Consider the following 26,487-nt stretch of genomic DNA (forward strand, 5'->3'; position numbering starts at 1 on the left):
GTCTTCGTAATTTTTCCAATGTTATTAACTGTTGTTGAAGGTCCAAAGAGCCATCTGCAGCTCCTGAGCCACAGGTTGCAAACCCCTGGTCTCGGTGGGCCTCCATGTCTTGGTAGGCCTGCAGGTGCCCCATCCTCTCTCCATGCTCAGATGATGGATTGAACAAAATCTGGAAGATATTCTAAGCTTGGGAGATTGTTTTAGAACTGAGCCCCGCTTTAGACTGAACTAGAACCTTCTCCCTGACCTGTGTGCTGGGTACCTTTGTCTTAATGATGCTGATGTTGTCTAAAAAAGCCTCTGAGGCGAGAAACAGAACAGCTGCAGTTATATTACACAAAGATGGACTCTTTTTAATTACTAGATGACCTAGATGATTTCAATTCAATTCAATTCAATTTTATATATATAGCGCAAAATCATGAAACATGTCATCTCAAGGTACTTTACAAAATCAAGTTCAATCATATTATACAGATTGGGTCAGATTATACAGATTGGTCAAAAAATGTCCTATATAAGGAAACCAGTTGATTGCATCAAAGTCCCGACAAGCAGCATTCACTCCTGGGGAACCGTAGAGCTACAGGGAGAGTCGTCTGTATTGTACATGGCTTTGCAGCAATCCCTCATACTGAGCAAGCATGAAGCGACAGTGGAAAGAAAAACTCCCCATTAACGGGAAGGAAAACCTCCGGCAGAACTGGGCTCAGTATGAACGGTCATCTGCCTCGACCGACTGGGGTTACAGAAGACAGAGCAGACACACAACAAAAGAGACAAAAAAGCACAGAAGCACATATTGATCCAGTAATCTGTTCTACATTAGATGGTAATAGCGGGTGATTTAAATACTCAATGCATGCCAACCTGCTTTCTAATTAGTAAAGAAAATGCAAAAACCAGGGTCCTTTCAGTTTACCATTATGAACAACTTTGTGTTGGTCTATCACATGAAATTCAAATAAAATACATAAATTGTATGGTTGTATTGTGATAAAATATGAAAACAGGGAATGGATATTTTTACAAGGAACTCCTAACAGTTGTGGCTTAAGATTGCATACATTAAACTGTATCAACGTACTGAAAAACAGCAAGATTAGAAAAGGATTACATTTGTGCAATTATCCGTATGTGTCAAAGGTCACTATAAGCATTTATGTCGTCGAAGCATGAAACATTAGAAACAATCTAAAAATCAAAAACAGATCAAACAAGACAAAAAACGATCAATTGAGTTTGATTTTGACTCTGCCCCAGAGATCCAAGCCTGCAATAGTTCAGCTGTGATGGTCTCTGAAGTGGTGGTGCTGGAAGGTCGTCTGAAGATCCATCTGGACAAGCTGAAGGCAAACATAGAAGGTAACTTACAGCCTATCAGCCTTTTATTTCCACCATGTTGGAAGACATGCCAAAAGCAAATGATGTGATCCATCACATTCCTACACATTGAACACTGTATTATCCACCCTTTGATCACCAGATAAACCAACCAGATACTGGTTTTATGCACAGGAGTGCTGCAGCTCTCACATGTCCTGTAAACACCACAGTTACACCATCCCGACAACAATGACCCAATAATTCCATCATAGTCTTCTTTTCTGGACTAAACATCGGTGAAGTTTTATTGGTAAAAGCTCATCATCCTGTGGTGGAAAGATGACATGTCACTATGAGCTTATTGAAAACTATGTACATGTATCAGCTGATCTAACTAATCAGAATCCCAGAAAGCACAGGAACCCACCACTTTTAAGTGAAGATAAGTCCAATAGTTTACTCGGGTCTCTGGTGAGCATGACTTCACACAGAGACTTAAAGATTTGCAATGAAATTGTAGACTGTTCATTTCTGCTATCATAGGATTATTATTTGAAATGAGGCTGTAGCTGGGATTCGACTTCGTATTTGGTTCTGGTTCTGGGTATGCAGAGTAAATTTGAACTAGAAGACCTGAGCGGTCTGGGGAGTTGACAGCAAGTCTGTAATGTATTTAGGTGCTAAGACATTCAGTGATTTATAGACTAACAAAAGTATTTTAAAGTCTATTCTATTTTAAAGTCACCTTTGCAGTAATTGATTCGACTAAAGATAAATGTATGGATTAATTTTCCAGCTCTTGAGACATTAGTCCTTCAATCCTGAAAATGTTCTTCAGGTGATAGAAGGCTGACTTTATAATTGTCTTTAGATGCTTTTGGAGGTTCAGGTCTGAGTCCATCACTACACCCAAGTTTCGGGCCTGATCAGTGGTTCCTAGCTGAAGCAGCTGAAGCTGTATGCTAACTTTTGATATTTCCTCTGTTTGTCTGAAAATTATTACTACAGTTTTGTTTTTATTCAATTGTAGAAAATTTTGGCACACCCATGCTTTGATTTCTTCTAGGAATTTACTCAGTGCTTGAATGGGTTCACAGTCACCTGGTAACATGGTGATGTCGTCTGCATAGTTATGGTACCTGATGGTGTTTTTTATGATCTGAGCTAGAGGGAATATGTGATTTTGGTGGTCTCTGATGTACAGTATTTTCTATATAGCAATATATTGTTTAATGTCACCTAATATAAGCAATGTGAAAAACATTGTTCTGTAATCAGAACACTTGAGTGGGGCTGGAGCAATGGAGATGATGCAACTCCTGCAGCACCATGGTTTAGTCTGGGTCTCTGGTTACACAGGCTCAAGCTGCCAGACACCTGTTCAAACTGGCTAGATCCAATCTTGGAGATGAGGTGGCTCTAAGCTACTATAGTTACGGTGGTTCAGTACCACTGTAGCTCTCCACTGACAACCCTCAATTGTTTTCATGCATCAGACAGATATTATCTCCACAAGAAGCTTAATTGAGATGAAACGGGATTCACACTCAGCTTGTCATGATGGCAAAGAATGCAGAATAACCTTTGAGACAAAGGTCTAGCACCGCTGCTTTGCCAGACTCCTAACTTCCCTGGAATAAATGAACAATGGACTTCTTGGAAGAAGTCTAAACTGAAAAGTTTTAAAATAAACGTTGCTTTTAAAGAACAGTAAAACCTCCTTACCGAAAGATCAACAGTTCAGTTTTATTGACCATTAAACGAGTTGGATGTTTTATCCGATTTTCTTCCTTCACAGGCCAGGTTCATGAGCTGGAAAACAAACTGGACTCCAGTCAGCTGCACCTGGAAGAACTGAGTGCTGCTGCTGGTCAGATAATTTAATAATCAGTCACATAGTCTGATTATCAGTGAGAATGCTATACAGCATTCTCACTTATTGTTTTCCTGTTTTTCTTTATTATTATTATTATTATTATTCCGTACGTTTTTGTGCGTCTAACTACTCCTGCATACTTCAACCGATTTCAACGATTTTCGTACCAAAACGTTCGGCTCGTTCTCGACATTACTGCTATGTCTCATGGTTATGGTAACTTTTATACTTTTTGAAGTATTTGTACTTTTTGTGCGTTTTTTGCTCCCATTGAAATGAATGCAAATTCCTTCAAATTTTTCAAATTCTTCAAATTCCTTCTAGTTCTTCTGATACAACTTATATCAATACTATTACTACAACAGATACTGCAACTACTACTACTACTACTATTACTACTACTACTGATACTACTACTACTACTACTACTACTACTACTACTTTTACTACTAATGATACTACTGCTGCTACTGCTACTACTACTGATGCTACTGCTGATACTACAACTACTACTGATACTACTACTATTGCTACTACTAATACAACTACTACTACTACTAGTACTACTGATACTACTACTACTACTACTACTACTATTGATACTACTACTACTGATACTACCAATGATACTACTGCTGCTACTGCTACTACAACAACTAATACTGCTACTACAACTATTACTACTACTAATACAACTACTACTACTACTAGTACTACTGATACTACTACTACTACTACAAATTCCTTCAAATTCTTCAAATTCCTTCAAATTCTTTAAAAACTGATACTACTACTACTACTACTACTACTGATACTACTCCTACTACTATTGATACTTCTAGTACTACTACTAATACTACTACTACTGATACTACTACTGCTACTACTACTACTGAAACTACTACTACTACTATTACTACTACTAATACAACTACTACTACTAGTAGTACTACTGATACTACTACTACTACTACTACTACTACTACTAATGATACTACTGCTGCTACTGCTACTACTACTGATGCTACTGCTGATACTACAACTACTACTGCTACTACTACTATAACTACTACTAATATAACTACTACCACTACTAGTACTACTGATACTACTACTAATACTACTACTGCTGCTACTACTACTACTACTACATATTCCTTAAAATTCTTTAAAAACTGATACTACCACTACTACTGATACTACTACTATTACTACTACTACTACTACTGATACTACTAACTACTACTACTACTACTGATACAACTACTACTACTAATGATACTACTGCTGCTACTGCTACTACTACTACTACAACAACTACTACTGCTACTACTACTATTACTACTACTAATACAACTACTACTACTAGTACTACTGATACTACTACTACTACTACTACTACTACTACTACTGATACTACTAACTACTACTACTACTACTGATACAACTACTACTACTAATGATACTACTGCTGCTACTGCTACTACTACTACTACAACAACTACTACTGCTACTACTACTATTACTACTACTAATACAACTACTACTACTAGTACTACTGATACTACTACTACTAGTACTACTACTATAAAATTCCTTCAAATTCTTTAAAAACTGATACTACTACTACTAATACTACTACTAATACTAATACTACTACTATTACTACTACTAATACAACTACTACTAGTAGTAGTACTACTGATACTACTACTACTACTACTACTACTAGTACTACTACTACAAAATTCCTTCAAATTCTTTAAAAACTGATACTACCACTACTACTGATACTACTACTATTACTACTACTAATACAACAAATACTTTTACTAGTACTACTGATACTACTACTACTAGTACTACAACTACTACTACTATTACAAATTCCTTCAAATTCTCCAAATTCCTTCAAATTCTTTAAAAACTGATACTACTACTACTACTACTACTGATACTACTCCTACGACTACTGGTACTACTACTATTACTACTACTAATACAACAACTGCTACTACTAGTACTACTGATACTACTACTAATACAACAACTGCTACTACTAGTACTACTGATACTACTACTACTACTACTACTACAAATTCCTTCAAATTCTTCAAATTTCTTCAAATTCTTTAAAAACTGATACAACTACTACTACTACTGATACTACTACTACTGATACTACTACTACTACTACTTCTAATACTACTGATACTACTACTACTACTAATACTACTACTGATACTACTACTACTACTACTACAAATTACTTCAAATTCCTTCAAATTCTTTAAAAACTGATACAACTACTACTACTACTGATACCACTACTACTGACACAACTACTACTACTTCTACTACTACTGATACTACTACTACTACTACTACTACTACTGATACTACTACTACTACTATTACTACTACAACTGATACTACTACTACTACTACTACTACAAATTACTTCAAATTGTTCAATTTCTTCAAATTTTTCAAATTCTTCAATGTTTTTCAGCTTTTTTTCTCTTCTGCATGAGACTTCTGCATCTTCTCAAATCATTCTGCATATTAGCATTCTCACTCGCTGTTGCGTAGGAACAGCTTTTTCTAGTTTTATTTCAATCTAGCCCAGATTAGCTTTTTCATTACTTTTACCAACTGTTTGCTGCAGAGAATCGCCTGAAAGAAGCTGAGAGACAACAAGATGAGCTGAGGAAACACAACACAGGTGAGCTGTAGATTTGAAAGTGTTTTAAAGTATTTACACAAATAATACAAGATGTCAAAAGTGAATCTGTCTCTATGAAATGCATTTTTTATGTATACATTATTGATTTTCCTTTCCTGTACTGTCAACAGCTAAAGTCAAACCAAAGTATTCAAACATTTTCATGTAAAACTTGCCGTATTCTTAATATAACACATTGGTATGTTCGTAATTGACACATACCTCATAATAACCTCCTGATGCCCCCCAAAGCATTGGTGTTAGCAGACTGTAAGCAATCCAAGGGTATGGTCATTGTAATTTTTCGCAAGTGTTAATTTCACAAAGTAGGTAAATTCTGTTTGCAAAGTGGCAAAAATGTCAAATGACATCCAACTATGTTCGAGCCACATGTTCAACCATATATCTGGCATTCCGACTTGTTTTTGCCTTGGATCTATTGCATGTTCATATTCAGGAGCCTTGTGCAGTTGGTACTTCACAATTACGAATATTCTGTTGTGATTTGAGTGACAGCTCCCATGAAAAGCACAGAAAGGATAAACTATACAGTTTTACTCTACATAGCCACATATTGGTACAGAATTACTAGTGATGACACTAAGTTATAATAATATAATATAATGTATAATGAAAGACAAAAGAAAATTTCCAGAGTTTTGTTTGACTTTAAGACTGCCAACTGTTAGAAGCTTTGTTTCATTTCATTCTGGGGAGAATACAGAACATGATAGATGGGGGTGTCCTATTTAGCCTCATTTACTCTGATAGTCCTAAACAATATCTAAATCAACCTGGTGGATAAGTCGACTTATTACTAAGCTTTGTGCACTGTTGAGTAGGTCTCCTATAAATTGAAGCATGACACAACGACAAATTTACCAAGACGTGGACGTCCCCTAAACTGAAAGGCTGGGTGAGGAGAGCAATAATTGGAGATGCAGTCAAAGAATCATGGTAACTCTGGAGGAGGACAAGTGTTAGTTGCGCAATCCACTCCAAACCTCACCTTTATGGTGGTGTGGCAAAAAGAAAGCAATAAAAAAAAGTTCCCTTTGCAGTTTGCCACAAGCCATGTAGGGGATGCAGCAAACGTGGAACAAGATAAACTGGTCTGATGGGAAAAAATATTTTTTTTTTATAAATTTGTTTACATGTGTGATAAACTAAGGAGTCACTTTGATTATCAATCTTTAGTTAACAAAAATCATTATTTAACATTAAACAACGATTTTAGTTGTTTTGATAATAGTTGAAGAAATTCTTCAAAAACAAACTTTTTAAAGCCTGAAACGGAACGTCTCAGACTTGATGGGAATAAATGATGTAAGGGAGTCATGTAGCCCGCCGCTGGGCAAAAACAATGTTTAGATTTAAGATGGACATTTAAGAAAACTGTTTTAAAAAGACGTTTATGGACTCCAGAACAAAGAAAAGGGACTAAAAAAGGTTCACTGAGGAGCTTCATATTATTCAATGTTTTGTTCTTCTTAGAGTTGGTGAGCAGACTTAGATCCTGTGAAAAACAGCTGGACGACCTGAAAATGTTAAACAGAGGTATGATATTTTCTAACTTCTTGAACATTACATTTTAAAGCAAATTATCTATTTAAATGCATGATAAAAGGCCAATTTTTTTCTGTAGACATGGAGATCAGACTGAGATCCACTGAGGGACACCTGAACCAGTTTAAGAATCACACTACAGGTACCATCATCAAGTCTTATGTTTGATTCTGTTTATCCTTCATAAAATCTTTAAATCAAACCATGACTTCCTGGTTAGGTCTGGCGGTCAGACTAAGAGTTAAGGAGAGACAGCTGGAGGATACATGAAGCTGAACATTTACCAAGATGTGCTTTATTTAGAGCATGTATAACTACAGAACATCAAACAAAGAGAGAAAGTCATGATACAGTTTGCTTTTAGCTGACATTACCTAAAAACTGTCAAGTATAAATAAAATCTTTAAAAGTAGGTAGTTCTGAAAGAAATCTGTTTTAAAAACAAGTTCATTGACAGAAGTGTAAAACTGAAGGATCTAAAAATGGTTCCTTGAGGAACTCCTTTTAAAAAGTTGGTTTTCTGTTCAGACTTGGTGAGCAGACTGAGATCCAGTGAAGAACAGCTGGAAGATCTGAAGACAACAAACACAGGTACCACAGGATGCCCACTGACCTGTAGCAAAATGAACATAAAAACGTCAATTTACTAAATACACAAGTTAAAGCTGATCTGCTCTGTAGATATGGAGGTCAGACTTGGATCCACTGAGGGCCAGCTGGGCCAGCTGAAGAATCACACTGCAGGTACCATCAACAAGTCTTGTGTTTGGTTCTGTACGTCTTTAATAAACTCAATAATTAATTGTTTTCCGACTTAGTTCTGGAGGTCAGACTGAGAGTCAGTGAGAGACAGCTGGAGGAGCAGAAAGCAGAAAACTCAGGTACCACATTAAAAAAGACCAACTCAGTCAAAATGACAGTGAATAACGGCGGGTTTATTCAGTTAACATAGAGGTCAGATGGAAATCCACTGCAACACAGCTGGTCCGGTTGGAGAACCACACCGCAGGTACTAACTTAAGTGCTTGGATTAGTGTAATTTGTTAAGTAATAACATTTATGTGTCATTAATTATTTCCCTGCTCAGTTCTGGAGGTCAGGTTGAGAGCCAGTGAGAAGCAGCTGGAGGATTTGAAGACAGAAAACTCAGGTAATATATTAGGCTGACAGAATATTTACAACCAGATGATCTGTTTTGATACAAATAATTATGTTGCCATGACTTTTACTGTAAATTCAAAAAGATTATGCAGATATGGCTAAGACTTGGAGGTAATGGATATATGTGCCAAAGATCCATAAGCCCTTGGTCCACTTTGCTCCTATCTTGCAATGGGGTGGCATATTTAAACATCCATTATGTTGGCAAAAACAATATGAAATAATGGGATTTTTTAATAGAAAAAAAATCTCTGTTCATTATACACCCACACCGACAAGACCACCCTTCTGTGAACTACTTGTAATTTAAGACTCAAGATATCTTAGTCTACAAATAAAATAGAATAAATATAGAAATTACATGAATAATACAAATAATTAGGTGTCCACATAGCGATTTTAGCTGGTACACACTAGTGACAAGTGTTTGCCTTTAAGTTTACCACCCTTTTCCTTTTTTACAACTATGACTATTGTGACTGTAAGATATGATGGTAATGGTAAACAGGGCACTAATTGACCCTATCATCAAGTGTGGTGTCACTTACTGGCTTGACAACAACCTGCCCATTGGTCCAGCTCTGTTACAAAGATTATACACTTATTATACACTGTTTAAAGTTATTTAATATTTAAGAAATAACTCTCAATCTGTTAAGTATTGCCTGGAGGATATCAGCTCTAAAGCTGATATCAGGACAATAGTTGAAAGGGATGATACAAGCACTAGTGATCTTTTAACAGCAAACTCTGTACACACAGAATAAAGGAGTGACAACTTCAAGAATTTAATAACAGAAATTTTATTAACATCCAGATAACATCACTGTGGAATGCTGTTTATCTGAATTAACACTATATTTCAATCAATAAATCCTCTACTAGGCTAGTGAAACTTAACTAAACTACTAAGCAAAATGAAGATAAAAAGAAGCTAAGCTAAGGAACTATTTGCATGCAAAATAAAACAACAGACAAAACAAAGTGGTTTATCATCATCAGAATAATTCAGTGAATCCAGGTTCAGATATAACTTAAGAATAACATGGAATGGAGTTCAATTAGCTTAACTAATTCAGAACATTTGGCATGTGTTTCAATCCATTCACAATGCAAATCCTGAGTTTAACAAAACGTTATTTGATGAAATAACATTTTAAAGAATGATTTGCTCAGTAAGATCATTACATTAGGGACACTCGATTTTATCAATGCGATTCTACCTCTGGGAGCTAGGGGTCGTTGTAGCGATCTGAAGACAACAAACACAATTTTAGTACGCTAAAATTGGTTACTCCTAAAGTTAAACAAAACGCCTTTAAATCGACATTAATATTCCATATTAATGCAGGAATAAGGCTCATAGCACTATCGGACAACGGCGGAGCGAAACGAAGCAAGCTTTATGTTTGAATGACCGTATTTGAATAACCGGAAATCGGAGGTTACCAGAAGCTAATAGCCGTTTGGCTAGCAGATTTTCAGCGCTAACTTTAAATACTTCAGCTTTATTTTTAGTCATAATGAGGGAGCCGGTTAACATAAGCATTAATATACCATCAGTGTATGAAACCCCTGTGGGGATAACGTTTGTTATAACCATAAAAACACACTTGAATTACATCGGCAATGACATGGTACCGAACGCTAGCAATGAGCTACGGCCGTTAGCTCTTTGTGTTTAAAACAACCATGTGTAAGCATTACACAAACATTTCCAAATGACCGTGTAACCTTTCCCTGTCTCAATCCTGCCCAACCTTTCGGCGCCTCATGTGAGTTCGGTCCACTTTGGACATCCAAGGGAGGGAGCACTGAAAAGGGAAAACGTCCTTTCAGCAGCAGACATGCAGACATGCGGCCATGCGGCTAGGAGCTAGCCGACAGCTTGGTCAGGGCAGCTTGGGCCGACATCCTCCATGCAGCATTCTCTGATCTCTCAGCTTGTCTGGTGAGGGAAGGCGACCGATACGCTTTGTCCTAGAGTGCTCTGACCTTTTGTCTGTGGGGGAGTGGTTTGGGTTTACAGCAGGCACCATGCCGAGAGAGGCCATCCCAGCCTGAAACTCTTTCTCACAACCCCCCTTCTGAGTTGTCCTCCGGCTACATGGCCAGAATTCAATCTGACATCAATTATTTCATCATGGCTTTAATATGGCACAACAGGTTTTAGCTTCACCTTTTCCAAGGGGAACGTGTTACATCGCTTGCTCCCCTGGTGGTTGGTGGCAGGGTATGATCAGCTGTTTTTGCTTTTGCCACTGTATAGAACCATGTAACATGCTTGCCTATGAGTAGTATTATTGTTTTTGCTCCTATCCAAATTATAATTTCCCTTAGTGCACAGGGTGAAGTGTATTTTGTTGCTTGGCCAGCCCAATCTGTTTGTGATATGTGTTCACTATAAACTAGATGGGGTTTACTTGAGTCTTCCCACCTCAACCTGTGGCATTCCTCACTATGACCTTTGTTTAATGAATCTGATTTCAATGTAATGAAAAGTAGTTTTGGTCCCTCACTCATCGTCTGGAGCTGGTACTTGATGTCACCATTTCTTCATATGAAAGGATCAACTAAGTGGCATTGCTCAGATTAGCTTAGTGAATCAGGAAGTAGGTCATCAGTTTTACTTTCAGTTTAAAGCATCCTGAGGTGAGTGAAAGGAATGTTGATGTTGATGCACATGTTGGCTACCACATGTGACAGCTGTGGGGCCAGTGCAACAAATAAATTAGGCATGTCACAGCCTGTCTTGTACCACAGTTAAACTGTGTATGCAGTAGTGTGAATTATGTTGGAAAGCTTTGAAAGACCTGATACGCAAATGTTTAACTGGATTGTAAAATATATCAAAAGGAACCTGAAATTTGTGTATTTTCCTCAAAGAAAAAAAAATCTATCCATTCCTTTATTCGCCTATCAAGATTCAGGCCAAGGAGGTAACAGATGCATAAGGGAAATGTAGAAAATCTCTTCCCAACTATGCTGTCTGGCTTCTTTGGGAGACTTCAAGGGTGTTTCTAGCTCAGAGAGGATATACAGTACAGCCCCTTGTGCAAGTTATGGGTCCGCCTCAGAGTCCTCTCCCACTGGAATGTACCAAAAGCCATCCTGGTCAGTTGCCCAAACAGTTGCCCCCTTGGATGCTGCATCTTCTCATTTGCTTGTATCTAGTTTCCTATTTAATCCTGTGTTGATCAATATCTCATGATCTGACACAAGGATTAGAATGTTGTTAGGTGAATGGTAAACCATTTGAGTAATAATACCAACGGAGTTACCCCTGTGACAGATCAGATGACCAATCAGAACTTAAATAGTCTGACATCCAAGGTTTTGTTCCAACAAAAACTTTTCGCGAACGCTATGATCCTGACTGACAGAGAAGATCTGGTGGTCATCCGGGATTCACAGAACTATAGTTACATATGTAACTTTTGTTCTAGTTCATCCCTAGTGACCTGATACTGAAAGTACCGAATGACTAATTCCAATTGTGTCACAACAGATCTTAAGCACATACCTCACTGGGAAGACCCAGAGGATCCTTGTAGAAGAACCTAGCCCAGAGGAGGAGGGGTGGCCATGTTGGACATGTGTGGGGAAGCCCAAGATGCAGCAGCACATAGGGTTTCCAGCGAAACTCTTCTCATAATTGCCCAGGCACCAGGCAGGAAATGGAATCCTCATTGCGTGCAGAACACCACTGAGAAAAAAGATGCCATCTGTTTGCATATTGTTAATGAGTAGAAGGTGCCTTGGCACTCAAAATGGTGTGCCTGAGGGGATACGAACATCCAGTCAGCTGAAGCCCCAGCCTCCCAGCGGCTACACCCACAGCTGGAGACATCAAGGATCGGGGTCCCATATCTGTCTCCCCAACTGAGACAGCAGACATGTCCTGGTCAGAAGACACCAGGGGACACAGTGGAAACCACAGATGTGTTGGCCTCCTCCGAGGCAAACAGTTCCACGTCTGCCTGACTGAAAAGGTCTTAGATCATGCGTACTACGTCACAGTGAAGAGACCACTCTCCCGGAGCAGCCACTTGTCGTGATAGAGAGTTTGCAACCTGATTGTTCTTCCCAGGTAAATACACCACCCGCAGGGTGGACAGACGAGGAGAGGCCCATTCCAAAAGGTCCCTGGACAGCTTCAGGAGCCATGCTGATCTGGTGCCCCCTTGGTGATTGACATGGTAGACCATGTGGATGATGTCTGACCGAATCAGAACATGCCTGACCTCTAGGTAGGGCAGAAAATGTTTGAGGGCCAAATGTACGGCACAGAGCTCCAGGACATTTATGTGTTCGGAGTGATCCTTTCGACACAGCGCCCCAACCTGTGGGGCTGGTATCTGTTGTGACCACCTCTCTGCGGCACACCACTAGTCCCATGGGAACACCCCCGGACATGCCCTGTCTCTCCACGGAGTAAGTGCACAATGACATGTCCACATCACCAAAAGCTTGCATTGCCTGTGCAACCTGCCGTCCAGGTGAAAGCTGTTGAGCCACCTCTGCTCCACACATCATTTGCAAAATGATTTTTTTTCTGTACATTATTGCTCTGCAGAAGGTTCATACCCTATACTAGGGAAGTGATCCTGGACCATTTTAATAATCAGTCTAATGTTCTTTTAAGCTCAGTTATCCCTAATTAAGTCCAGACTGACTGATGGCGAGTCAATGTCTAAATTGAACAAATCTATTATTTAAGAAAAGTGTCTGTTTTGAAAGCATGTTGAATAACTCTAGAATGATAAAAAAAAAAATATTAAATACACAAATAAAGTTTGTTTTTTCCCAGTAGATCTGGAGAGCAGACTGAGATCCACTGAGGGACATCTGGACCAGTTGAAGAGTCAGTCTGCAGGTACCATCAAGTCCAATGTTTGTCTCGGTTCATCCTTAGTAAAAGCATTAATTGAAACAATGATATCCTCCTTAGTTCCTTTAAGTTAGAACGAGAGACAGTTTGAAGACACATGCAACTGACAATTTACCATTAAATGTTTTATTACAATTAGACCATGCAATCATCATACCTGCAGACTGAACCGCAATAAGAGTGATAAAGACAGGGCAAACCCCCAGTTCCTTGTTAACTCACAGATTCCTAACCATATCCACTCCTGAGGACCCAGTCAGTTTTTGAATAAAACTGAACTATCCAAAGAGGATTTCTTGAAGAACTTTTTTCTTCACGACAGGCTTAGTGTCAACAGCCATCTGCCACGACCAACCACGGGTTAGAGAAGACGGAGCATAAGCATGCATGAAAAAGAAACACAGAAGCACTGATCCAGGTGTACTTTCTATTGTAAAGAAAAGTAAAACGTTAATGGCAGTTGTTCCTTCAGTGGTCTTATCTAGAAGAGAAACAAAGCTAAGCAGAAAATCTCTGGGCCATTTTTCAAGTCTATAGGATGCATTCGGGTTGTCACAATACTAACATTTAAAACACAATACAAATACCAAGAAAAAAAAGCTCATTACTCAATACCATTTTTGATACTGGAGCAAAACTTTGTGAAGGCACAGGGTTCTTTCTAGTTGACAATCTTGCAACTTTCAGAAAGCGTCAGTTTCCTGTATCTACCTTTACGTCATAAATTCATATGGCAGGACAAAAGGCCTCGAGTGAGACTTAAGGTTCTTTGTCCATGCAAAGGATGGATTAGCCCTGCCACATTTTAGAAGTTACTACTGGGCAGGGCCTCATTACAATAAATCAACAATTTGAAGTAACAACCCTCAGAGCTTTGTGACAACTTCAGGCAAAGTATGCCATTGATTCTAAAGGTTTATTTCGATATTTGCAAATTCTACATTACCTGACAACACCCAAAGAGTGGGATAAAGTTCAAATACCATCTAATTTTGAACAATTTTGGATTGGGATTGCAGAGAATAAAAATTATTCTAAAAACAGAGCTTGTTTATATTGTAGGATTCATACAAACACTTCAGTGGATATGCTTGATGTGAAAGGTAAATGGGATCTGGAAACTAACACCATAATTGCTGATGAAGCGTGGGAGAGTTCCTCGATATCTTGGCAGAAATGTTTGAGTAGCCCAACCTGGGGAGAGTTTGGATGGAAGATGAGAGTGAGATTTTTTTTTAGAACTCCCTTGGTTATTGCTAAATTTGACAATAAACAGATTTAGGGAGAAATAGTGTGTCGATGCTCAGAGTTTTTCTGTTAATTGCTCATAAAATGATCACAGAGCTCTGCTCCGCCCTCCTCACACATTTAGGTCCACGGGTCAAATGATATTTGTTTCAGGTCACAAATATAAGTAAAATACATTTGTATAGCCAGTCTGTCATTTTCAGTTCAGTTCTCCCAAATGGAATCCAGACTGGCCGATGGACTGAACAGAACAACAGGCAAGTCACATTATATACACAGAGTAGGATCCTAATGCATGTACATCAACTGATTATTTGCCATTTAAATAAAGTAAAGTATTAAACCACTCTGGCAGTTTGGTCATTATTGGTTGATGACTTAGCTGAGAGACAAGATTTTAAAATGCAAGGTATGTTTCAAAGTCAGGTTTTTAGCTTTCACAATAAAACAGGATGATCCAAAAATGTTCTTTGAGGAATTTAACTGTTGTCTTTTTGTGTTACTGTGTGTTTAGGACTGGTGAGCAGACTGGAATTCAATGAAAAACAACTGGAAGATCTGAAGACTAGAAACACAGGTTACACAAGATGCTTACTGAGTTCTAGTGAAAGGAAGTAAAATCAAGTCAATTTATCAAACACTTAAAAATAAAATAAATAAAAAGCTGTGAATAAATAAAAGCTGTTTTTCAGTAGATATGGGGGTCAGAATGAGAGCCGTTGAGTTAAGGCTGGATCAGTTCAAGAACCACACTGCAGGTACCATCATCATGATCTGAACTTGGTTCTGTTCGTCTGTTTTAAAATTACATAATGATTTTCTGCTTTGTTCTGATGTTCGTAAAAGATTCCTTGGGGAACTCCTTAACTGTTATTTCTGTTTTATTGTGTTTTTAGACTTGGTGAGCAGACTAAGATCCAGAGAAGAACAGATACAAAATCTGAAAACAACAAACGCAGGTACCACAGGATACTTACTGACATAATGGCAAATTAATCTATTTACTTATATAAAAGCGTAGCTGTTCTGTAGATATGGAGGTCAGACTTGGATCCACTGAGGGACAACTGGTACAGTTGAAGAATCACACTGCAGGTACCATCATCATGTCTTGTGTTTGATTCTGTTCATCCTTGATAAAATCATTAAATAAAATGTTTTCTTGCTTAGTTCTAGAGGTCAGACTGAGCATCAGCGAGAGACAGCAGGATGAGCAGAAAGCAGAAAACTCAGGTACCAGATCCGTCCTGTCACACCAACACAAAGTAATAGTGGATGTTTTCTAAGTTGGTTAAACTATTACAGTTTATCCTATTTGTTCCCATTACAATCACAAACATAAACGTCATTCATTGAGATTTTATACAACAGCCAAACACAAACTAGAGTATAAGTGTGAATTGGAAGGAAAAGAACAGTGAGAGAGTCTGTTACAAAACAGATAGATAGAAGACAAAACTGACAAATCCTGATGTTATGATCATGAACTGTTATACGGTTTCCAAAAAGGTCAGATTAAAAATCTTAGAGAATGTCACTTTGTCCAAGACAGATTAGGAGGCCTGATTTACTAATACATTTCAACTTTCATTCACAACTTCAAGGCCATTTCAAGGCTCATTTTATTGCAGTCTTTGAAGATCTTGTTAACATGTCAATGGGCAAGAGGGGCTGAAGTCAGTCCGCCTCTATTGCAACTCACCAAGAGGGGTCGTCCCAGGGCTGCATCAGCTCCCTTGAAAAGGGCTGCACCAGCTTCACAGGTAGAGGGAGTGATGTAGTGATAGCATTTGATTTGTGCAGCCAGGCAGCTGCAGAGATTTTAAAGCTTAAATAAGACTCAGGAATCATTTATGCCAAGAAGAGCAAAAAAATCTATCCATTGTCTATATCCACTTATCTGTACCTTGCTCTGGGGCTGGTATCCATCTCCAGTGGTCATTGTGTGAGAGGCGGGGCACATTCCGGACAGGTCACCTGTCCATTACAGGCACACAGGCAACAAAGAGATGCACAGGACAGACAACCAGCCCCCCCCCCCCCTCACACACACACTTAAATAAAAAAACTTTCATGTTTTGAAATAGCGGAGGAAGCTAAAGAACCAGTAATGAACCTACACATGCAGAAAGAGACTAGGCCAGGATTCAAATCAAGATCTTCTTGTTGTAAGGCACTCTGCTGCAATGCAGCGCAGAATAGGAACATGGAAGATATAAGTTAGAAGCATTTGATTGGCCGACAACAGGATCGCGGCCCTGAAATTCCTATATAAGGGAACCAGTTGATTGTATCAAAGTCTTGACAGGCAGCATTCACTCCTGAAGAAGCGTAGAGCCACAGAGAGAGTCGTCTGCATTGTCTATGGCTTTGCAGCAATCCCTCATACTGAGCAAGCATGAAGCGGCAGTGGAAAGAAAAACTCCCCATTAACGGGAAGGAAAACCTCCAGCAGAACCAGGCTCAGTATGAACGGTCATCTGCCTCGACCGACTGGGGTTACAGAAGACAGAACAGAGACACAACAAGACAGACAAACAAGCACAGAAGCACACATTGATCTAGTAATCTGTTCTACATTAGATGGTAGTAGCGGGTGAGCCGTCTTCTCTGGATGATGTCACAGTTAACAGAACGCCAAACCAGGTCTACCTACTATGAAGAAAAAAAAGAGAGAGAACAAAAAGTTAAAAGGTGAAATGACAAGCAATGCAAAACTGGAGAACAGTTGAAATCAGTAGAGTGAGAAAAATAGACCCTGATGTCCTCCAGCAGCCTAAGCCTATAGCAGCATAACTATAGAGGTAGCTCAGAGTAACATGTGCCACTCTAACTATAAGCTTTGTCAAAAAGGAAAGTTTTAAGATTAGTCTTAAAAGTAGACGGGGTGTCTGCCTCATGGACCAAAACTGGGAGTTGGTTCCACAGGAGAGGAGCCTGATAGCTAAAGGATCTGCCTCCCATTCTACTTTTAGAGACTCTAGGAACCACCGGCAGACCTGCAGTCTGAGAGCGAAGTGCTCTGTTAGGAACATACGGGGTAATCAGAGCTCTGATATATGATGGAGCTTGATTATTAAGGGCTTTATACGTTAGAAGAAGAATTTTAAATTCTATTCTTGATTTAACAGGAAGCCATTGAAGGGAAGCTAAAACAGGAGAAATTTGATCCCTCTTGTTGATTTTCATCAGAACTCTTGCTGCAGCATTTTGGATCAGCTGAAGACTTCGAACTGCATTTTGTGGACTTCCTGATAGCAAAGAATTACAATAGTCCAGCCTTGAAGTAACAAATGCATGGACTAGTTTTTCAGCGTCACCCCTGGACAGAATGTTTCTAATTTAGGCGATATTCCTGAGGTAAAAAAAAAAAAAAAAAAAAAAAAAAAAGGAAACACTGGAAATGACGACAGCCACTTTTTATCCCAGCCAATGCTAAAGTAATCACCAGCAACCCTGTACAATTTTTGCCTTCTGATAATTTTGCATCTTTTTCAGCGATCAACTACAGCAGCAGGGTACGTTGCTACAGGTTCCCACTTTTTCTGCTTTTGTTGTCAGCTTCAGTGCGGCTCCACCAGAACCTGTGATATCATTAGTCACATTAGTCTCCAGTAGCTTTACAAATTACAGATGACATAATGCGGGGGTGTACTGGTTTGTTTTGTTGCTTCACTATTTATTAGCTGAATAAGCCGTCAGCTAATTAACATTCTCCTGTATCACAGAATACAGCAGACGCGCATCTCGTCGGGGGAAATTCAGATCAACAGAACGTCACTGGGCTGTCCGTGCTTGTGAAGCTAATATTTAAACACCTAGGGTTAGCTTGTATTGTCTGGGAGGGTTACTGTCATGGTTCAGTTTTGGCCTGGCTATCTCCTTCTGTTATTTTTTCAGCACCTCCTCCTCTCACACAGCTCAGCCTCCACTCCCTCAGCAATCAGTCATACATGTTAGGCACCAATCAGTCAGTACTCACTCCACCTGCCAGCCTCTCTATATAAGCTTCCTTCAGTTTGCTCCTCGTCGCCGGCTCGTCTTCAGTCTCTACCAACACCACGCCTGTCAAGTCCTGTTCTCATCAGTCTCCACATCTGCCAGCCAAGTTTGCTCCCTGCTTTGTTGCTGGATCTCCTGCTACCCCTGTGCTCCAAATAAAGTCTCTGTCAGCTGCTGGATTTCCTGTTGCCCCAGTGCTCCAAATTTGCTCTCTGCTTGTTGTTGGATCACCTGCTACCTCTGTGCTCCAAGTAAGCTATCCGCTTTGCTGCTGGTTCTCCTGCTACCTCTGCACCTCCGGTTCAACAGCCGCCCTGCATCTCCAAGAACTCTCCCGCACTGCACGTCTGGTTCGTCAACAGTCCTGCATCTCCAAGTACTCTCTCGCTCTGCATCTCTGGTTTGAAAGTTGTCCTAGCACCTTCAAGTACTCGTCACTAGATCCAGCTCTGTGTTCGCCAGTCTCTTCCAGTCAGTCTGCTCCTGCACCCATCATTTCCTGTCCAGTAACTAACTCTGGTCATCTCATCCACAACTCAGTACTCTCAATTAACTGCAAAAGAACAAGCTCTGTGTGTGCGTGCTCTGTCCGGGTTCACGAAAACAAATCATGACAGTTACATCACTACATCACTGCTGCAGATACAGGAGCTTTACTGGCCTTTTTACCTTGCCCTTAAACAGCAATGTAGTGACGTTCGCTCTTACCATTAGCTTATCATAAGGCATCATTTAGCATTACTTATTTTTCCTGTCCATCTGCCTCATGGGGAAACTTCCCCCGAACAACGCTCCTGTGTTTGTCTTGTCATGTATGTTTTCTAGCTGCACTCATCATGTTTGCAGAGTTAAAGGCCCTGTCCACACAGAGTTGAGATCAGGTGTGTCCACATGGATATGGCATTTTGGGAGACTGTAAACAATCATTTTTGAAACCAGGACCCAGAGTGAAAAAATGTCAAAACTCTGGTTTCATGTTTCCGTGTGTACAAATGCAAGTTGCATCTTTTCTGAAACAATTAGGTCATAGCCTGCCTCTCCCTGTAACCGGCATGAGCCTCACGCTCACAATTAAACAACACGCCACCGTCTGGTGTTGCTCAGGCAAATATTGGCTTTGCTATGGCTGTTAGCAGCATCCACGGACTCTTCCTTTCTAACAAGCTGGTTCTACATGGTGTGTTCCCTGCCAACCCACATAAAGATCACATTGAACATCTGTAAAGGTGAAGCACCAATCATGACATTTCTTTATGTATGTTGGCTCTTGTGCTGTTGTTTGGTTTATTTTGAAGCAATTTGTGATTTTATATCTTGAAAGGTGTTATATAAAAAGAGTTTTTTGTAGTTACTCAGATTGCTGGTCTTCACAAGACGTTCCAAGCTCACACTCTCTACCTGTTTTGGTTTACCAGTCTCACTACAGGATCAAGCTCACCAGTTCACTGTCCAAAACACTGGGTCACATGTCAAAAGACATGACTATTAAATTGAGAATATGACTAATTGTAATGATTCTGAAGGTTGAGGACCCAGTATTCAGCCAGACAAACGGAATGCCGATAAAATATATTTATTTTGTTACTGCTGATGGGACAGGGACCAGAAACGGTGATGCAGTCCAGTTTCAAAAAAAGGGAAAACAAGAAACTTAATCCAAAAACCAGTCCAGAGTCAAAAACATATAAAAAACATAATCAAGAGTATCCAAAGCAGACTCCAAAAACAAAATCCTATAAACAGATCCGAGGACGGCAACAAATAAACTTATCAAAGGCACTAGGAGCAAACCAAGCTCTACTAGTCATAAACAGAATCAGCTATACAGGAAACAGGATGGCTCAGAAACGCTGGACATAAGACAGGATAGAATCGACAGGTAACAAGACACTGGATTAGACTCACCGGTAACTATAGCAGACGAACTGGCACTGATGACTGACTGAACAGGGATTAAATAGAGCTGAGACCAGGTGAAGCCAGTAAAAGATAATTGCAGGAGGGGTGGAGCAGAGCAGGTGTGTAAAGAGAATAATCAAACCAGCCATCAGTGCCGAGTTCCCAACAGAAAACAGAAGCAAGCCAGAAACCAAAAACAATAACAGAAAAACATGGCAGATAGAAAATAAAACTGATAACATACACAGAATCAAAATACCAAATAACCCCAGAGCCCACACTATGGTACAAAACAAACTAAGACAGGTAAGTGGCCTTGCAGGTAAACCAAAACTGAACTAAAAGTTTACAGAACCCTGACTGATAACATAAAAACAACACACTCAAATCATAACAAAAACTCAAATCATGACACTAATATGGAGTTCTGTACTGGTTGTGCTCCTGCATTATTTTCTAAGCCAGTCTATCATTTTCAGTTCAGTTCTCCCAGATAGAAGACAGACTGGCTGATGGACTGAACAGAACAACAGGTAAGTTACATTTTTAGAACTGTTTTGGCTTCAAGTTATTGATTTAACTCACTGGTTCCTAATAGGATAATAACAGAAGTACATCAATTGGTTATTTTCTGATTAAATGAAGTATTAATCCACTAATCATGACAGGCAATTCAGTCATGATCAGGTTGATGACATAGTTGAGAAACAAGCCTTTAAAATATAAAGTATTTTTTTTAAAGGCAAGTTAATAGACTTAACAATAAACCAGGATGATCCCAAAAGGTTAATGGAGGAACTCTTTAACCATTGTTATTCTGTGTGTTTAGTGCTGATGAGCAGACTGAGATCCAGTGAAAAACAACTAGAGGATCTGAAGCTTATAAACTTGGGTAAGATGCTACTGACTTTTGCTAAAGGCAGTTAAAGATGCCTTCTCATTAAATACATAGGTAAAAGCTGTGTTTAGTAGAGATTCACTTTCTTAACTGGACTGCTTGGTAAATCAAATTGCTGTCTTGTGTTTGGTTCTGTTCATCCTTGATAAAATCATTAAATGAAGCAATATTTTGCTCAGTACTGAAGGTCTGACTGAGAGTCAGTGAGAGACAGCTGGAGGACACATGAGGCTGTAAATCTACTATGATGTGTTTTATTTAGAGCATGCACTACTCATACCTGCAGAACCAAACAGAGCGAGTAAGAAAACAGACAAACCCCCGATTCATTGTTAACTCACAGAATCCTACCTGTATCCTAAAATGATGAGACCAACCCATGTGTTTATCAGCACTGAACGTATCACAGTGCTCAGAGGTTCAGTCATGATACAATTTTCCTTTCGTTGGTATTAGCTGAAGCTCTGCCAAGCATAAATGCAAGCTTTAAAATGACATATATTTCTGGAAAGAGTCTGTTTTTAAAAAACAATCTGACTTATTTATTGATATTTGATGAGTGGTTCCTTGAGGAACTCCTTTCCAAAAGTTTGTTTTCTGTACAGACTTGGTGAGCAGAGTGAGATCCGGTGAAGAACAGCTGGAAGATCTGAAGACAACAAACACAGGTACCACAGGATGCCCACTCATATATTGGCAAATTAATCTATTTAAAAAAATTAAGTCAACATATTACATACATAAGTAAAAGCTGATCTGTTAAGCAGATATGGAAGTCAGACTTGGATCCACTGAAGGATGGCTGGACCATCTGAAGAATCACACTGCAGGTACCATCATCACGTCTTGTGTTTGGTTCCATCCATCCCTAATAAAATCATTAAATTAAATGTTTTCCTGCTTATTTCTGGAGGTCAGACTGAGAGTCAAAGAGAGAAAGCTGGAAGACACATGAAGCTGTAAATTGACCATAGTTTTATGTAGCACATGCACAACTCATCTACAGAGCCAAACAGCGTGAGAAAGAAAAGCGGCCCCCCAGTTCATTGCTAATTCATATGTTCCTATCCACATTTTAAAATGAGAACAGCAATCAGTTTGTTTATCAGTCATTTAAAGTATCAGACTGCTGAGGTTCAGTCATGATACAGTTTGATTTTAACTGGCATTAGCTGAAGCTCTGCCAAGAATAAACCTACTCTTTATAATGACATATTTCCGGAAAGAATCTGATTTTAATGATGCTGAATGATCCAAAAGTTGTTCTTTGAGAAACATTTTCCCAAAAGTTAGTTTTCTGTTCAGACTTGGTGAGCAGACTGAGATCCAGTGAAGAACAGCTGGAAGATCTGAAGACAACAAACACAGGTACCACAGGATGCCCACTGACCCGTAGCAAAATGAACATAAAAATGTCAATTTACTAAATACACAAGTTATATCCGAGGTACCATTATTGCTAAAGGCATTGCTATTAAAAATAAATAAAAATAACAAAAATACACAAGTTAACGCAAGTTAACACTGATCTGCTGTGTAGATCTTAATGTTTGCTTTTAGTTTCTATTTTCCCATGTTCTATTTTGTTTCTACATTTTATTCCTACTTGCTTTTATTCTGTTTTATTTTCCTGTATTTTAATCATGTAAAGCACTTTGCATTGTCTCTGTACTGAAATGTGCTATACAAATAAATTTGCCTTGCCTTGCCTTGCCTTGCCTAGATATGGAGGTCAGACTTGGATCCACTGAGGACCAGCTGGGCCAGCTGAAGAATCACACTGCAGGTACCATCAACAAGTCTTGTGTTTGGTTCTGTTCACCTTTAATAGACTCATTAATGAATTGTTTTCCGACTTAGTTCTGGAGGTCAGACTGAGAGTCAGTGAGAGACAGCTGGAGGAGCAGAAAGCAGAAAACTCAGGTACCACATGAAACTTTTAGGTATATTTTACTTTTAGTTTAGTTTGCAGAGATTTAAGAACATTCTGCTTGCCTGTCTGAGCTCAGAATACATGTGGTCTTGCTCCAGAGAAACGTATTTGGGATATAGTCATCCCACAATCCTCCCAACACAAATGCAGCACTGCCTGATGGAGGTTAAATGGTGTTAATAGCTTTATGTCATTGTTTCTTAACAAACCTGATACAATGTCCAAATAAACTTGAGTTCTTTATGAAATCACTATATTTCATAACCAAATACTGTCAGTAACTCTAAACAGTTTAACCACACTGATGCTGTAAATAGTTTATTTCAGCTCTATATTTGCCATAATTTGATTTTCAGCTCAGTTCTCCTGGATGGAATCCAGACTGACTGATGAACTGAACAGAACTGCAGGTCAGTACCATTTTCACTAATCATTTGGTTTCTAATGAATCTTTATATTTAGGGTTTTAGGTCACAGAAGTTTGTTGGTTTTTGTTGTTCTAACTCCATCAAACCCCTTCAATACTGCTTTTCAAAATGAATTTCTTTCTCTGACTCTAAGAGCAAGACATTAATTTCAACCAACAGTTCAAAAAATGTAGGACCAATAAACAACATGAAAGTAGCAGGTCTGTCATGAAATTGTCATGAAACCCAAAAGGTGCAAACAAAAACACTTTTTATAAATAATTCTTTCAGAAGTTATTTTTACAATTTGTGGTCTTTTTTCCTTTAACCCGAAGCAGTTTAAACATACCCAGGATATCTGGATGTGGTAAATCCTGGGATAAAACCCGTTAGAGGCAGCGGGAGCCCTGAGACTGGGGTGAGGGTTCACCTTCCAGCAGGAAACCACCCTGAACATAAACATAAAGCCAGATAAAAAATAATATTTATGTGTTATAATGGCCTAGTCAGAGTCCAGACCTAAATTCAACTCTGAATATGTGTCAAAACTTGAAATGTAATCTTCAGACGGCGTGTATTAGCACAATATTAAAATATACTACCATACTGTAAAATAGTAAATCAGCTTAATCATAATTATTTTTTTGGCTATTTTTTATGAAGTTAACAGGTTGAAAAATGAGATGAATGGGACCCAGCTGTGGTTTGAAACCCTGCATCATTGTGGCTTTTAGTGAGCCAGATTCTAGCAATAATGATTTAGAATGAATTGTTTTTCCAGGGTTTGAAACCAAGCTGTCAGCTGTAGCTCTTCAACTGAATGTGAAGAAGGAGCAGCTGAATGATCTGAAGAGACAAAGCTTAGGTGACTGATATTCAGGAATCATTTGTTCCTTTCAGCAGTTTGTTTCTGAACATTGTAACTAGATATAAGTATTTATGTGTTATTTTTCAGTAAGAGCAGCTGAACTGGCTTCACTTTCAGAGAGACTGGCTGCAGCTCAGGGAAACACAGAAGGTAATTCTTTAGAGACATTCTGGGCAATTAAACAGTTTCTCCCCATTAATTAACATGTTACGGGGGAGAAAAACAACAAACTAGCACCTGAAATGTTTCTTTCAGATGAGCTGAAGGTGGCCTTTTCCGCCGGTTTGACTGATTCAGGAATAGTTGGTCCATTTGATAAGGAAACAACTCTGACCTTCACTAAAATCATCGCCAACATTGGCCAAGGCTACAACAGCTCAGCAGGTGACAGCACACTGAAGCCGTTTTGGTAAAGGACCGTCACGGTAAACGCTCTTCCTGGTTCTGGTAAACTGAACTGATGAATGATGTTGCTGCTGCAGGTGTTTTCACAGCTCCTGTCAGAGGGCTTTATTTCTTCAGCTTCACGGCTGCAGATTACTTGAAGGGTTACATGGGTCTGTACCTATATAGGAACGATGAGCCAATCATCTTCAGCCTGGAGCTGAATGACCACGGCGGCTACGCCTCCATAACCAGTGCATTGGCTCTGCAGCTGGATGAGGGGGATCGAGTCCGCGTCGCTCTGCCAGCCAGCTATCGGCTCTATGACGACTCCCGAAACTTCAGTGTGTTCTCTGGCTTCCTGCTGTTCCCCGTCTGACAGGACTTAGCAGGATCAATGTGACCCAGATACTTTGTTTGAGCAAGGCATGATCTTCATTCAGAAATAAAAAGTCAGAACTTTGATTTTTGGTCAATGGTAAAGATTGTAGAGTACACTTTGAACAAACGTAACTCTAAATATAATCTTCAAAATAACAATGAAATATACTACCAGTCAAAAGTTTGGACTTACCTTCTGATTCAATGGTTTGTCTTTATTTTTATTACTACCTCTGGGAACTCCTTCAAGACAGCTTTAAAACCATTCCAAGTGACTAACCTCATCGAGGGAGGGCCAAGAGTGACCAAAGCAGTAATCCAAAAAAAGAAGGAGGGCTATTTTGAAAAAGCTAAACGATACAAGATGTTTTGAGTTATTTCACAATTTTCTGTTTGATACTTAATTCCTGTAACTCAGTAGATGAACTAGAAGATAACTTTCATTCTAAAATGTCAGACATCGTTGACTGCATTGATCCGGTTAAAGTGAGGTTGTTTCTGGGAAGAAAAATCTCCTTGGATGTCTAAAAAGGATCGTAAAAAAAAACTAAGCCATGGGTTTATCTTTAGTCAAATTGATTACTGCCAACTGTGTCTCAATAGGTCTTCTTAAAAAGTTGACAGCTGCAGTTGATCCAGAACGCTGCTTCCTGCGTCGTCACTATAGAGCACCCCAGTTCTAAAGTCCTCACATTGGCTCACTGTATCTTAGCGAATAGACTTTAAAACAATTCTGTCTCTGAATTTAAAATTACTGGATGGCTTAGCACCAAAATACATTAAATATTTGTTCTAATATCATCCTTCCAGACCATTCAAGTGTTCTGGTTCAGGTCTACATTGTATCCTCAGAATCAGAGCCAAACATTGAGAAGCGCCATTCAGTTCTTATGCTGCACTTATCTGGAACTAACATCCAGCA

At 39.1% G+C, this 26,487-nt stretch overlaps 1 protein-coding gene across 1 annotated transcript in view; it reads left to right on the forward strand.

The window, feature by feature from the left end:
- The window catches only part of LOC105918902 (hyaluronan mediated motility receptor), a 34,189-nt gene extending 7,702 nt beyond the window's left edge, over positions 1 to 26,487 (forward strand). Inside the window, exons 5-33 of the mRNA XM_036151000.1 lie at positions 1,264 to 1,365; positions 3,125 to 3,196; positions 5,871 to 5,927; positions 7,422 to 7,484; positions 7,573 to 7,635; positions 8,022 to 8,084; positions 8,175 to 8,237; positions 8,312 to 8,374; positions 8,437 to 8,502; positions 8,581 to 8,643; positions 13,468 to 13,530; positions 14,997 to 15,050; positions 15,308 to 15,370; positions 15,489 to 15,551; positions 15,690 to 15,752; positions 15,826 to 15,888; positions 15,964 to 16,026; positions 21,174 to 21,227; positions 21,524 to 21,586; positions 22,198 to 22,260; positions 22,360 to 22,422; positions 22,898 to 22,960; positions 23,316 to 23,378; positions 23,453 to 23,515; positions 23,882 to 23,935; positions 24,714 to 24,797; positions 24,888 to 24,950; positions 25,056 to 25,184; positions 25,283 to 26,487. Of these exons, the coding sequence (XP_036006893.1) occupies positions 1,264 to 1,365; positions 3,125 to 3,196; positions 5,871 to 5,927; positions 7,422 to 7,484; positions 7,573 to 7,635; positions 8,022 to 8,084; positions 8,175 to 8,237; positions 8,312 to 8,374; positions 8,437 to 8,502; positions 8,581 to 8,643; positions 13,468 to 13,530; positions 14,997 to 15,050; positions 15,308 to 15,370; positions 15,489 to 15,551; positions 15,690 to 15,752; positions 15,826 to 15,888; positions 15,964 to 16,026; positions 21,174 to 21,227; positions 21,524 to 21,586; positions 22,198 to 22,260; positions 22,360 to 22,422; positions 22,898 to 22,960; positions 23,316 to 23,378; positions 23,453 to 23,515; positions 23,882 to 23,935; positions 24,714 to 24,797; positions 24,888 to 24,950; positions 25,056 to 25,184; positions 25,283 to 25,563 (2,150 nt within the window). The 3' untranslated portion in view covers positions 25,564 to 26,487. The remainder of the gene's footprint in view (positions 1 to 1,263; positions 1,366 to 3,124; positions 3,197 to 5,870; positions 5,928 to 7,421; positions 7,485 to 7,572; positions 7,636 to 8,021; positions 8,085 to 8,174; positions 8,238 to 8,311; positions 8,375 to 8,436; positions 8,503 to 8,580; positions 8,644 to 13,467; positions 13,531 to 14,996; positions 15,051 to 15,307; positions 15,371 to 15,488; positions 15,552 to 15,689; positions 15,753 to 15,825; positions 15,889 to 15,963; positions 16,027 to 21,173; positions 21,228 to 21,523; positions 21,587 to 22,197; positions 22,261 to 22,359; positions 22,423 to 22,897; positions 22,961 to 23,315; positions 23,379 to 23,452; positions 23,516 to 23,881; positions 23,936 to 24,713; positions 24,798 to 24,887; positions 24,951 to 25,055; positions 25,185 to 25,282) is intronic.

Source organism: Fundulus heteroclitus, chromosome 19, assembly GCF_011125445.2.
Source record: "Fundulus heteroclitus isolate FHET01 chromosome 19, MU-UCD_Fhet_4.1, whole genome shotgun sequence".
Taxonomy (NCBI): Eukaryota; Metazoa; Chordata; class Actinopteri; order Cyprinodontiformes; family Fundulidae; genus Fundulus; species Fundulus heteroclitus.